This window comes from Poromitra crassiceps (assembly GCF_964638095.1).
Source record: "Poromitra crassiceps genome assembly, chromosome: 1".
Classification (NCBI taxonomy): Eukaryota; Metazoa; Chordata; class Actinopteri; order Beryciformes; family Melamphaidae; genus Poromitra; species Poromitra crassiceps.
This window is the reverse complement of record NC_139623.1, coordinates 19336745-19351090: the sequence shown is the minus strand read 5'-3', so window position 1 is coordinate 19351090 and position 14346 is coordinate 19336745. Positions and strand designations below refer to the sequence as shown.

Here is a 14346-nt window from a genome sequence, read left to right as displayed (position 1 = left end):
ACAAACCGTTTCACAGGAATGGTCACAGTGGCTGCCAAATTTGCATAAGCTGTCAATGCTAAAAGTGGAACGATGTATCAAGCCAAAAGGCTTTGGACAACTAAAGCAAGCACAGTTGCATCATTTCGGGTATGGCACAGTTTCCTATATGAGACTGAAAGCAGGTCTAAAGAGGTAAACATTGCTTTCATAGTTGGAAAGTCCAGAGTTGCTCCAGTCAAGCAAACAACAATACCCAGACTTACTGCTGCCGTATATACCCTTTTCACAGGGGCCATTTTGTGTCGAAAAGGCAGGTAAACACAGGTGCAATCAAGACAGTAATGAGGGTTTCCAACTTCCAATCATGGAAGTTGGAAACCCTCATTAGTGTTTTGCTTGTGCTTGTGCTTTGGCACAAAAAGGAATAGAATGGACATTCTACAACAGCATGAGTGAATACTGGATTCTGATTGGCTAGCAACAGTGGTAAATAGGCCAACAATCTACAGTTCGGCTCCAACCGCAGTATCACTCCGCTCCCTGATGAATGAAGAACACCTGTGCTGACTCCGCCCACTGTTAGCCTGTCAGTCTACAAATCTCTAACAAGGAAATGTCCGATTTCGTAGTAACGTTTGATTTACTGGGTGGATTGAGTTTTGAGCAGTGGTTAGATGAAGGTGAAGTGAACAAAGAACGACATGGTGAAATTGGGGAGAGAGAACTGGCTGAGCTTGAGTTGTCATGGAGTGAACCTGGGACTGTCAATGGAACTACTGTATATTCTGTGGCGGAAGGATAGATGTATTCTGAAACCAGTAATGATTGTAAATAAATGAATTGAATGTTACAATTGTGTATTTTTTATATTATGTGGTAGCTATTGTAGAAAAGAAATTTACCACTCGAGGAAGGGGGTTGTGGCCACATTTACCACTGGGTACTGGGTACAGGGTTTATGGCACTCGGCTTCGCCTCGTGCCACAACCCTGTACCAGTGGTAAATGTGGCCACAACCCCCTTCCTCTCGTGGTAAATTTCTTAATTTAACCCCCCTGCTGCATCCCATCATGGTGGAACGTGGGAACGGATCATACAGCTCATAAGAAAGGTGTTGTACTCCATCCTCAGACAACAAACCTTGGATGACAAAAGTCTGCACCATTCTGTGAGGTTGAAGCAATTCTTAATAGGCGTCCCATCACAAAACTTTCGGATGACCCTAATGACCTTGAGGCGCTTACTCCAAGTCACATTCTGCTATTGAACTCAAAACCACTCCTTCCTACTGAACTTTTTGAGGAACATGAATTGTACATTAAACGAAGATGGAAACAGATCAAGTATCTTTCAGATTTATTCTGGAAACGTTTGGTGCGAGAATTTCTTCCACTGCTCCAAGAGAGACACATTTTCCCCCCCGGGTTAGCACCAGAGGGGCGCTGTGGACCGCTGTGATGGCTGGGAGCACTAACCGGAAAAAACAATCTCATCGGCACAGAGCACGCCCTACAGAGCACGCCGTACTGAGTACACCCACTATCATCTAGTTTCCTATGTCCACTTCAGCAGCCATAGTGAGGGTCTGCCCACGTGACTCGTGAGACGATGTGATGACAGAAGAGCAGTTGTATAATTGCGGTGCTGATCCACTTAATCCTCAGTCATAACCTATAACATATTCCTCAATCCTCTTGAACACAGTATGCCTACTCTTATCGTAATGGCCGCTGGCAGATGCAGACATAAATACAATGCTTTTCAAAATGCATACATTCACTGGGCAAAATAAGAAAACTACTTCAACTTAATTTATGTAAAACATGCCATATTTTCATATTATGCCTACTCTTATCATAATGGCCCACTGACAGATGCAGACATAAATACGTTTTTCAAAATGTACACATTCACTGTCAAAGTAAAAAACTATAGCCTACAACTTAACTTCTATCTATCATCATCATCATCAGTATATAAATGGGAGCTAGGGCTGTCTGTTTCTCTGTCTGTCCCACTGTGATGTCATAAATCCCACTGTGACATCATCAGTGATGTCATAAATCCCACTGTGACATCATCAGTGATGTCATAAATATCACTGTGACATCATCAGTGATGTCATAAATCTGACGTCATCAGTGATGCTGGTCTCATTGGCCACACAGCAGCCAAGCTGTGGGCAAGGCTTGGTGAGCTGCAGGACGGGTGAGGCTGCGCAGCGGCCGAGCTAGCTCGCCCACGAGATCCCTAGTCTATATAAAAGGGAGCATGTGGGCAATGTTTCTCTGTTTCAATATTTGTCCAACCACACACACACACACACACACACACACACACACACACACACACACAAGGAGGCATTGTGACATCATCATGTCATCAGTGATGTCGTAAAGTCCCGGCATTGTGACATCATTGATGATGTCATCAGTGATGTCATAAAGTCCCGAAAGAAGTCCCGGAAGTGATGTCATCCGTGATGTCACTTGAGTAATTACATCCAAAAAGACAATCATTGTAAACATTGTAATACAATATTGAAATATCTGTCCACAAGCACAATGATAACTAATGCAGGAAGTTTAGTTGGTTGGGTAGGCCTAAAGACAGGTGTAAAACCCTGCAGTTTGTATGTCAAAAGCAGTTTTTTAATGTGGAAAATAAAAAAAAATTAAATCACCTGTCTGCTCTATAATTGTGCACAACCGTTTTTATTTTGAAAAGCCTCACTGGAACTCCTTACATTCACTAGCTCTTATATTCGCTGTCAGAACACAGGCAAAGGCTCAGTTTGCAAAATTTTCGACAAATTACTTCAGAACCTTGTTTTATGGACCCCAGAGACAAGTTTCAAACAGGTAACAACTGCACGAAATGGGAGCATCCTATTTTCCTGGCTGGAATGTGGCCATCCCCACTACTCCCTTCATTAGACGATCTTTGATGAAGCTGCTGGCTACCTGCTGAAGAGAGGAGGAACCTACGGCAGACTTACAGTATTTACATCCCCCTAGTGGCAGAGCCAGAGACACACAATAATATTTGTGTGATGACTTCCACTTGTCTTCTATCAGTGAGCAGTCTAGTACTAGTAGTACAGCTGTAGTAGTCATCGAGGTGGAATAAGTACTAAAATGTTTCTCAAACTAGAAGTAGAAGAATAGAAGGCTACTGAATAGAATAGAAGGCTCCTGATACCTTGCTTGAAATTTGACCCCTTGGGTAGAAATGTAAGCAATTTATAATGTACAAGAGTATAAGGGAGCTTTCACACTGGTGCCCCAGTACCGTTCCCGAGCAGACTTGTCCCCAAATTGACGCCAGTTTCGGAACGTTTGATGAGAACGTGAACGTTGCGTTCCGTTCCGCGGCTGGGGTGCGCAATGGGGAACCGAACCCACTTGAAAAGGTCTGGGAAACACTTTAGCATGCCCGGGCACGGAACACTTGCAAATGTGAAAGCCAACCGTTCTGAATCACATAGACAACACACGGGCAAGGATACACTGCAGGTATAGTTGATGACGCAAGTTCCGTTTCCGAGCGCGGAAGAAATGTTGTCATGTGAAAGCTGACCAGCGGGGGAGGGGGTTAATCGTGCCCGGGCACGGAATGGAACGAAAGCAATCGTTCCCAGTGAGAAAGCACCCTAAATTTACAGAATAAAGTGCAGGAACAAGTCAGATTCTGCTTCTATGTTCTCACTTGTCAGTTTGTTGATCCAGTTTCTGTTGCTGATGGAGAGACACAAACATGGAAAGAAGTACAATACTTCAGCAAAAATGTACTTAAGTAAAAGCAAATTTACTGACTTAAAAAATACTGATAAAAGTTCAAGTACATACACTTACAATGTGAGTAAATGTAATTAGTTACTTCCATCCTTGCCAGTTTTCTGAACTCAAAAACACATCACACACCAAAATAGAAGAGAATAACTTTTTTTTAATTTGTTGTGAAACTACAAAACATATTGTTTGTTTTTTGTGCTGGTGAAATATTTACAACTCTGGTTGACAGTACAGTGTCCAAGATAAAATTCACAGCTTTTGGGACTCTCGCAAGAAAAAAGAAAACAGGAAAGCACACCCAAATCACAAAGTGCAATAAATACATGCTGTATGTTTCTCATAGCCATCTCCATACACAGACAGGGTTCATCGCTGTTCTTAATACAACAGATTATTTAGAAAAAAATAAAATAACAATAATCAAACAAGTGGGGAAAAATGCACTTGAACTTCAAAAACAAACAAGAATTATATCACAACCTACATGATGAAAAATAATAATCATTTGTGACTAACCAGCATTTTGTTTTTTTCTCTGAATGATAATGATTTCTTGTAGAAAAGACCTACATTGCTTCAGCCAAGTGTTTATCAGTGTGTGTGTGTGTGTGTGTGTGTGTGTGTGTTATATAGAGTACCGCAAGGATGACGTATTTTTGTAGGCTTACCCAGAAATTGCTGCCATGTTGATTCATAAGGGGAAAAGGCTATGGGGTTTCAGAATGGGGATTTCTGTTAAATGCATGAAATAAGGTCTGTGGTTAACAAAGGTTTTTGGGAGTGGTAATTTGTGTTCAGCAAGATAATCTTCACAAACAAGGACCACTTTTATGACTTTTGAAAACATTTCTGAAAATTGCATTAAAAACACACATTTACGTTTCAAAAGTCATAAAAGTGGTCCACGTTTGTGACAATGATCCTGCTGAACACAAATTACCACTCCCACAAATCTTTGTTAACCACAGACCTTATTTCATGTATGTAACCGAAATCACCATTCTAAAACCCATTCACTTTTCCCCTTACGAACGGAAGTGCTAGTTCCGGACTCATTCCTGCGGTGCTCTATTAGATATACTGTACACTCTAAGTACATTTGAGTAATTCAATTCCGAGGTTAAAAGAACATTCTGTCAATCATGACGTGTTTCAATTGATCGTAATACAGACTGAAAGTAGTACTGCTCCACAGATTATGTAAATCAAATCAGAGGAATGCAATTTCTAATCATGATAACAAAAACATGATTTATGTGACTTTTCGTCAAAACAGGTTACATTTAGAAAAATAACAATCATTCTTCTACGGGACGCTTCTCTCAGATGGCGGCTAGGGTTGGACATTTCATTGGACTAAGAAAATAATAAGAATAATTAACATTTTGCTCTCAAAAGGCATGCTCTCGCTCTGTCTCACCTAATGCAAAGGCTTTTTGTTAACTTCACAGTGTCCTGCTACATCAAACCCTCCACCCAAAACCTGCTGAGAGTCAAGACGACAGACACCGGAACAATAAACCTGCTGAGAGTTAAGACGACAGGCACCGGATCAATAAACCTGCTGAGAGTCAAGACGACAGGCACCGGATCAATAAACCTGCTGAGAGTCAAGACAACAGACACCGGATCAATAAACCTGCTGAGAGTCAAGACAACAGGCACTGGATCAATAAACCTGCTGAGAGTCAAGACAACAGACACCGGATCAATAAACCTGCTGAGAGTCAAGACAACAGACACCGGATCAATAAACCTGCTGAGAGTCAAGACAACAGACACCGGATCAATAAACCTGCTGAGAGTCAAGACAACAGACACCGGATCAATAAACCTGCTGAGAGTCAAGACAACAGGCACTGGATCAATAAACCTGCTCAGAGTCAAGACAACAGGCACTGGATCAATAAACCTGCTCAGAGTCAAGACGACAGGCACCGGATCAATAAGTAAGCATGAACAGCATCTCAGTCATGTCTGTTTCCATCTGTGCTTTAAAGTCACATGGGGTGAAGAGCTGCACTGTTAATTGTGTGATGTTTAGATGGAACAATATCCCAGATTCCTCTGCAGAATGCCTATAAAGAGGCATAAAGAGAGATGAGCGCATGTCAACTATAGTGATATGTACAGTTCTTCAAAAGGGGCATGAGAGATGAACACACAAGAACTACAGTATCATGATATGTGTGATTCTCCAAAGCATCGGGTACAAAGAGGACAGTGAAGGGCAGCGAAGTCACTCAAATGTAGTGTTCCGATATCAGCCACCAAATAGGTTTTAACAGCTGCAAGTGATGGTTGTTTACCGGGTGAGAAAGGCTAGTGGAGTAGGAAGGTTGTCCGTCAGCATTTTGGGTTTAGTCACTTCACTTCCAGTCTAACGATCATACAATCAATTAGAAGTTTTCACAGTCATCAAAATACATTTGATCTTCACTTCCTGTGTTTCCACAATATCGTGTGCTTCATGCGACAATCACTCCGGCGCGGGTCAGAGGGGGAAAACCCAAGCCGACTTTCGTTCTTTTTTATTTTTTACTTTTAACTCAAGTATCTTAAAGTGCACAAACTATCCGATCAACTACCTGAGTGTTAGTGAGTTAGCACTGTTCCTACACCGTGCTGATTTCTGGAGATACATACCAAGGTGCCGTACAGTCGTGACCGAGAACACTGAATGAGCTGATGGGTGGTGCTACTTATATGACAGCAGTGTCCTATACTCCTATACTAGAAGACAGTGCCAAAACAGAAGGCATGCTTATGTACAACCAATCTGTCCTCTCAAATCCCCTCCCCCCCTTTTTAATGTGGTTACTGTATATAACACAGGCGCTGGTTGTCTTTGAATTCCTTTCTGTATGCAGCTCAGATTGTCAACGGCACAAAGATCGGAAATTAATCTCCCTTGTGAGAGGAGTCAGGAGTTTACCTTCCCACCTTGGTTTAATTTCAACAAATTGTCCAACCGGTTACATACAAAAACTGTAGTGACTTACAGTTAAGCAAGTACCTCTCGGATCTAAATTCACATGTATGGAAGTTACAGAGCTCAGTCCACTAGTGAATCTGTAGAAAGAACGTTACAGTATATTGCTTGTGTGTACTGTATATGTACTGTATGCTTGTACGTAAGCATATAGTTTGTTTACAAAATGCTACATGTAAATGATGGAAAATGAAAAATCATTACTTGAAGCTCATTAAATATCTTTAAAATACAGATATTAATTTGATTAAACAAGAACTTCATTAGTTTAGTACCATGATTTGTTTGAAGTTTGTGCTATCAATACATTTTTAAGAGCAGGTCCCACTTTTATTGTTCAAACACCTGCATGTGTGTGTATGTGCACGCGCACGTGTGCAGTTGTATGTGTGTGTGCACACGTGTGCAAGTTTGTGCTGGAATGATTTATGAGAAAATATCTAAGACGCAGCCTATCAACATCTATCTAATAGTAACAGTAAAACAATGCCATAAAAAAGTGGAAGAGCGAGAGAAAAAAGTTCTAGTCATGCTATTACTAATTTCAATAGAAACACTATGCACATAAGCAACGCTGAGATCTTAAAAAAAATAAGGGGGAAAAAAGAAGAAAACAATGATTTTGACTTTTTTCCCTACTTAACATGTTTTGTTATCTGTTAATTCTTCATAACACCGCCAAATGTTTGCTTCATTTCCATGGAAACAGCAGGTTAAGACTGGGTGGGAGGGAATACTTTGAAATGCTCCTCTACACGTCGTCGGCCGGCAGGTCGGGGATGCTGGTCTTGGCTCGCGTGAAGAACGCCATCTTTTCTCTGAAAACACACAGGAACCGTCAGTTTAATAACATGCTGCCACTCTTAAGTTATGTGCAAGAGCAGCAAGAGCCACGCCATGGCAAAATGGCTGCCTTCATTACTGAGAGGGGCGAGTTTAGTTCTTACAGAAAAGCATTTTCATTCTCATAAAGAAACATGTGGTGCGCTCGAGGACTGTTCTTTCTCATTATGTGTAAAAAAAGAAGAAAAACCTAGCCTGTGGCTCGCACTCCGCTTGTGTCACATGAGGAAAAACAACTTCAAGAAAGAACAAGCCACCATAGTTCCGATTAAAAAAAGGCTTTATTATGACATGGCTTAAGCCTTATCATCATCATCATCATCATCATCATCATCAGTATATAAAAGGGAGCTCGGGCTCATCAATTATGTCATCAGTGATGATGTCATCAGTGATGTCATACACAGGCATTGTGACATCACTCATCATCATTAGTTGCAAAAGGGAGCTCGGGCTCTGTCTGTTTCTCTGTCTGTCCCACTGATGACATCATCAACAATGTCAACACACACAAGGCTATAGTTCAGGGATGATGTCTTCAATTATGACATCAGAGGGGCAGAGAGACTGATGGAGAGGGAGAGACCTGAGGGAGAGAGGGGAGAGAAACTGAGGGAGAGAGAGAAGGAGACTGAGGGAGAGAGAGAGGGAGACATTGCGCATGCGCCAATAGGGCAGGTGAGGCCATGCAACAGCCGAGCTGCGTATGCGAGCTGCAGGGCGGGCGAGGCCGCGAGCCCACGCAGCGAGCGAACGAGCCTAGGAATCGAGTGTGCGAGATGCCTAGTACACTTTAAAAGCTGAAGTTGTTTTTCCTCATATAATTTTAATTTTCTTTTGAAACAGGCCACCTGATGTAAAATTCCATGACTTTCCACAGTGAAGTCATAGCCCTTCGATGAAATATTTTGTCCTTTCTGGTTTGTTAATGTTGTGCTAACCAGTCAGGTTTCAGCATCATCTGAAAACTCACCATCTAAAGTAATAAATGCATGAAACAAGGCGTAAAATATATTGTATATTCCTGTATACAAACGCATTTGTAAAAAGAATTCCTGAGATTCGCACATCCTTTTATCAAATTCCCTCTACGGACAATCCCTGTCTAGATTTTTATTTTATTTTTTTTACAGTTTCTTTAGTTAGTTTATCTATTTGTTCAGTAAATTACAAGTAGACAAGCACTCATACTTTGTCTTGAGTACAACTGAACAGACTAGAGCTACAGTATTTTTTTATATACATACATACATATATAAATTTATCTCTCGCTCTCATCCAGTGAGGCTTAGAGCGAAACTTAAAATAACAAGTCAACTTGAGTCTAATCTGTCAGCGGCCTCTCCACCTCTGAGCAGACCCTGGACCAGCTGTTGCCCCACCTGAAGGTCTGGACCTCGGGGACCTCCTTGCAGCTCTGGCCCCGGATCTTGTGGACATCCTTGGCTGCCGCCCTCATCATCTTCTCCACCCGCTGCTCCTGGAGCTGCTCCTCTGGAGTCTGAGCAGGAGGAGAGCAGAGAGACCCTAGCTTCAGCAGAGAAGCTCCCACATTCTTCTAAACTATGGTCACATTTAGACCACAACAGTTTATGCAGAAAACGGCAAACAGTCATTGCATTCTGGCCTTTGGTTCCGCGTTTATACGAGACGCTAAACGAGCTGCAAAACGCTGTAGTACTGTATGCATGTCAGGTCAGCAGATGGCGGTGTAACTTTGCAACTCAACACCACACGCCTGCGTACAAATGCTTCCTTCTACATCACAGCATAAAACTAGAACGACCGCACCGCGGATTTATGCCTCCGCCATTAGTTCATTCTTGAGTCCAAATCGCCATTTGAGGCAAATTAGAAGAAATTCCGTCAAGGAGCTCAGGAGATGTTGCGTTACAGAGCTTGGAAATTGGGTGTGTGAGGTCACAGTGACCTTGAACTTTGACCTTTAACCATCAAAGTCTAATAAGTTTATCCTTGAGTGCAAGTCGATGTTTGAGCCAAATCAGAAGAAATTCCATCAAGCCGTTCTTGAGATATCGTGTTAACGAACTTGGGAATGGCGTTTGTGAGGTCACAGTGACCTTGAACTTTGACCACCAAAATGTAATCAGTTCATCCTTGAGGCCAAGTTAATGTTTGAGGCAAATGTGATGAAATTCCATCAAGGCATTCCTGAGATATGGCGTTAACAAGCTTGAAAATGGCATTGGAGAGGTCACAGTGACCTTGACCTTTGACCACCAAAATGTAATCCGTTCATCCTTGCGCCCAAGTCGACGTTTGAGCCAAATTGGAAGAAATTCCATCAAGCCGTTCTTGAGATATCACTTTAACGAACTTGGGAATGGCATTCGTGAGGTCACAGTGACCTTGACCTTTGACCACCAAAATCTAATCAGTTCATGCTTGAATCCAAGTTGATGTTTGAGGCAAATTTGATCAGGTAAAATGGAGTACAAGCAAAATGAGGCAAGTGTTTATATTCAAACCTCACAGGATGCGCCCAATCGGGGACCGTGAGCTGGCTGGCATTCACTGCCACAGATTGTGTGTGGTTAGCAAATGAAAATTGAACAGGGCAACTAGATTCAAGTAAAGTAAATTCTAATGGTAGTAAAACACTAGCAAATATTATATAAAAATCTTTTGGACCCCCCTGTGTGTATTTGTCATATTTACTGTGAAGAAACCTAAATGCTTAACATGTTATTAAATGTATTGCTCTAGATTTAAAAACTTTTCTATAATATTTTTCTATGATAACCTTTTATTAAATATTTTTCTACAATGAGGGGTTCAGTACCTGGGCAATAGAAAAATGCAAAATTAGTATAGTCTTACCTATACATAATAGAAGAGCTACTGCATACAATATAAACTATAATATACACCACAGAATAATTCACAACATGACATTGAGACGTAGCTCATCATTAAGACCTTTGGGGGACAGAGACTGTAAAGAATAGATCCAGAAGGCTTCCCTTCTCTTGAATAACAGGTCATGGTTACCACCCCTACGTGGCAACCTGACCTGCTCGATTCCAAAAAAGCGTAGTCGTGTTTGTTATCATTAAAATGTACGGCAAAAGAATATTCGCGATCGTTGCGTCGTATTGCGCTTTTGTGTTCACTGATGCGCTGCTTCAATTTCCTAGTGGTTTTTCCAACATAGGCTAAACCACACGGGCAGAGTAACATGTAGACGACATGTGTGCAGGAGCAGGTGATCACACTTTTGATGTGTTGTAAGGTGTTGTAAGGGCTGTGCCCTCTGTGATTTGCTAACCACACACAATCTGTGGCAGTGATTGCCAGCCAGCTCACGGTCCCTGATTGGGCGCATCCTGCGAGGTGTGAATATACAGTAAATACTTGCCTCATTTTGCTTGTACTCCATTTTACCTGAGGTCTAAGGTCTGAGTGACCGAAACGTAATAAAGTTAGTCACTAACTGGATAGTGTGTGGGAATTCTTTCTTCTGCTTATGGACTCTATCCTCCGACACACCTATCCATAAGTTTGTGAGGGTGTGCATCGGCTCTTCTTTCAAGTTTTGAGGCAAATTTGATGAAATTCCGTCAAAGCATTCCTGAGATATCGCGTTAACAAGCTTGAAAATGGCGTTCGAGAGGTCACAGTGACCTTGGTCTTTGACCACCAAAATCTAATCAGTTCATCCTTGAGTCCAAGTCGATGTTTGAGGCAAATTTGATGAAATTCCATCAAGGCATTCCTGAGATATCACGTTAACAAGCTTTAAAATGGCGTTCAAGAGGTCACAGTGACCTTGACCTTTGACCACCAAAATATAATCAGATCATCCTTGAGTCTAAGTCGATGTGTGAGGCAAAACAATTTTTTATCAATTTTTTATTGGTATTTTCATTAAATCAAAACAAAACAAAACAAAACAAGGAAAGAATGTGGTTATATCAACATCAAACCAAAGAGAGGAGTTAAACATATCTTCTCGAATTGGGAAAAACGAGGTAAGAACACCAAACACTGGGTTATTATTCTCCCCTGGATCAATACAGATGACCAAATAAACATTGATAATCAAGAATAAATGAGAAAAGGGAAGGGCAAGGGATGTTTAACCAAATAAATACAAATACAAATTTGTTAAATAGCGTGTTTTAAGTCCCTATGATGCCCTTCCCCCACGCCCAATTTTGCACAATCCTTCCATCACTACCCACCCACCCCCCAGACCCCCCCCACCCCAAGGACCCCGTGGAAGAAAAAGATACATTTATTTATAACAAAGACTTAAGGACATTAATGGTATGATTCCAGCAAATAATATTATCTGGTTTAGCATGGTGCATATCGGCCGCCCAACGTTCCATGATGGCTACATCAATGAAATCCAGCAGCCACTTCTGCACAGAGTGTGAGGAGGCTTCCATCTACAGGCTATGAGCCTTTTTGCAGCTGTGAGGCCAGCCAGCAGGAGGCGTCTCTGAGTAACAGAAAGGTCTAAGTTAGAGGTGTCATTAAGTAAAAGAACAGATGGTAAATATGGAATTGCTTTAGACAATATGATGGACAGCACATCACAGACCTCCTTCCAGAAATCTACAATCCCTGGGCACTCCCATACCATGTGAAGGAAAGTGCCCAAAGTGTTATGAGTGCATAAGCAGCAGTTAGGAGACGGTAAGGTTTTGAATTTATATAGCATGCGAGGAGTATAATATGTAATAAATAATAATAATAAAATTAAGAAGAATAACTTGATGATTTGGATTTCTGAAAGAGAGCAGTGTGTTTTGCCAGACTAGTTCCCAATTCAGATTACTGACATTAGGAGGAAGGTCCGCCATCCACACCCTATAAAGGGGTAGAGGCCTAAGGGAAGCCTTCGCCAGCAAGGCATAAAAAGAAGAGACGAGACCATTGGGTTTAGTCAGTACTGTGTGGAATGGATGGGTACCCAGGTCGTCCCAAGGTACACCATAGGTACGCATTGCTGTGCGCAATTGTAGATAAAAGAAGAAAGAGGTTCCAGGTAAGTTAAATTGATTCTGAATGTCTTGGAATAAGCCCCCCACATCAGAAATGTCATGGAGGGAGTGAACACCATTATTACTCCATTGTGGAAATGAGATTGGACGCCCCCCTAATTGGAGACCATAGTTACGGAAAATGGGAGAATGAAGGTACCAGTTGTGGGTTATTTTACAAAATGTATTTATGCTTTGCCAAACATAAATCAACTCAGTAATAATGCTGCCAAACTTAGACTTATAATGTTTAAGCGGGATGTTGGAGTATATAAGGTCTTGCAACCTATGAGGATAGACAATGTTATGTTCTATAGGAAGCCAGCATACAGAGGCACAGAAATCCAGCCATTTACAAAGGGAACGCAGCACGAAAGACGAATAGTACCATTGGAAGTTCGGAAGACCCAATCCGCTTTCGCATTTTGGTCTTTGGAGGGTTGAAAGTTTAAGTCTAGGTTTCTTTTTGCCCCAAATAAATTTGGAGATTACCGAGTGTAAATCCTTCCAGTAACCACTAGGTGGTGCCAAAGAAAGCATAGAGCTGAAAAAATGTATTCATGGGAGAACATTCATTTTAATAACTGAAATACGAGAATGAAACGAGAGGGGAGAAGTGCTCCACCTTTGTAGATACATTTTTGTGAGGCAAATTTGATGAAATTCCGTCAAGGTGTTCCTCAGATATCGCGTTAACGAACATCGGACGGACAACCCGGATCCATAATGCCTCCGGCCTGGCTATCGCCGCGCCGGCGGAAGCATAACAAACCACCGAAACACTCTGCTAATCACAGTAATGGTGGTACACTGTTGCAAATTGTTGGACTACTTGGTTGCATTAAAGCAGGGGTGTCAAATTTACGGCCCACCAGAGGGTCCAATCGAGCCCACTGGATGACTTTGCAAACTGTCAGAATTGCGCGTTATTACGGAACCCACGCGGTTTTTGGCAGGCCACACCCTGTGACCGCCTACGCAGCAGTCAAGCGCCAGGATTGGCCAGGCGCCCATGCGCCGTGAGCCAATGGGACGAGTATTTATTTTGACAAGCTGTCGCTGCGCTTCCTTGACAAGTTGATAGACAACGGCCTCAGCCTGGATGAAAAACTCCACGCTGCCAACACGAGTTTAAATAAAAAAGAAAAACAGCAAATTAACAAATCTGATTGTTTTGTACAAGTTGGGTAGCATAATTACTCAAATAAATAAGACTAATAATATTGGTTGCATGGTCAAGCTGTATTGATCCAATGAAGCCACATTAGCGTTCATATAGCCTATTAAACTAAGGAACATATGTGATTTATTTCTGGTTAATGAAATCGCTGGGCTGGGCGCAGAGTGTTTGGTGTGGGAGATTCGAGCTGTCAAAAGGCAAGGGCTGTCAAAAGGGAACAAAGCCTCGCTCCTGGCCAATCCCAGCGTTTGACTGCTGCATAGGCGGGCGCAGGGCGTGGTCTGCCAAAACTGCGGTGGGTTCCGTAATAACGCCAGAATTGCACTGAGAAGTCCTTCAATCCAATTTGATGCATGTGTGAAGGCTAAGAGGTACCAGGTTTCAGGAGCAAATTAAATATTAAGTAGCCCATTCATGTGGTCTATATTCATCACTAAATGGTAAACCATTTCCATTACCCTTGACGATAGAGAATTGCACAGTCGGAGTCAATTGTAATGCACAATTACAGACAGTAGATACAGACAGTAGATTTGAGATAAC

The 14346-nt window shown here is 41.9% G+C and overlaps 1 protein-coding gene across 1 annotated transcript in view; it reads right to left on the bottom strand.

Annotated features, from left to right (window-relative positions):
* Nucleotides 1-3923: 3923 nt before the first annotated feature.
* The window catches only part of wwc1 (WW and C2 domain containing 1), a 307962-nt gene continuing 297539 nt past the window's right edge, over nucleotides 3924-14346 (bottom strand). The window contains exons 20-21 of the mRNA XM_083636240.1: nucleotides 8994-9112; nucleotides 3924-7586 (exon numbers count right to left, since the gene is read on the bottom strand). Of these exons, the coding sequence (XP_083492366.1) occupies nucleotides 7520-7586; nucleotides 8994-9112 (186 nt within the window). The 3' untranslated portion in view covers nucleotides 3924-7519. The remainder of the gene's footprint in view (nucleotides 7587-8993; nucleotides 9113-14346) is intronic.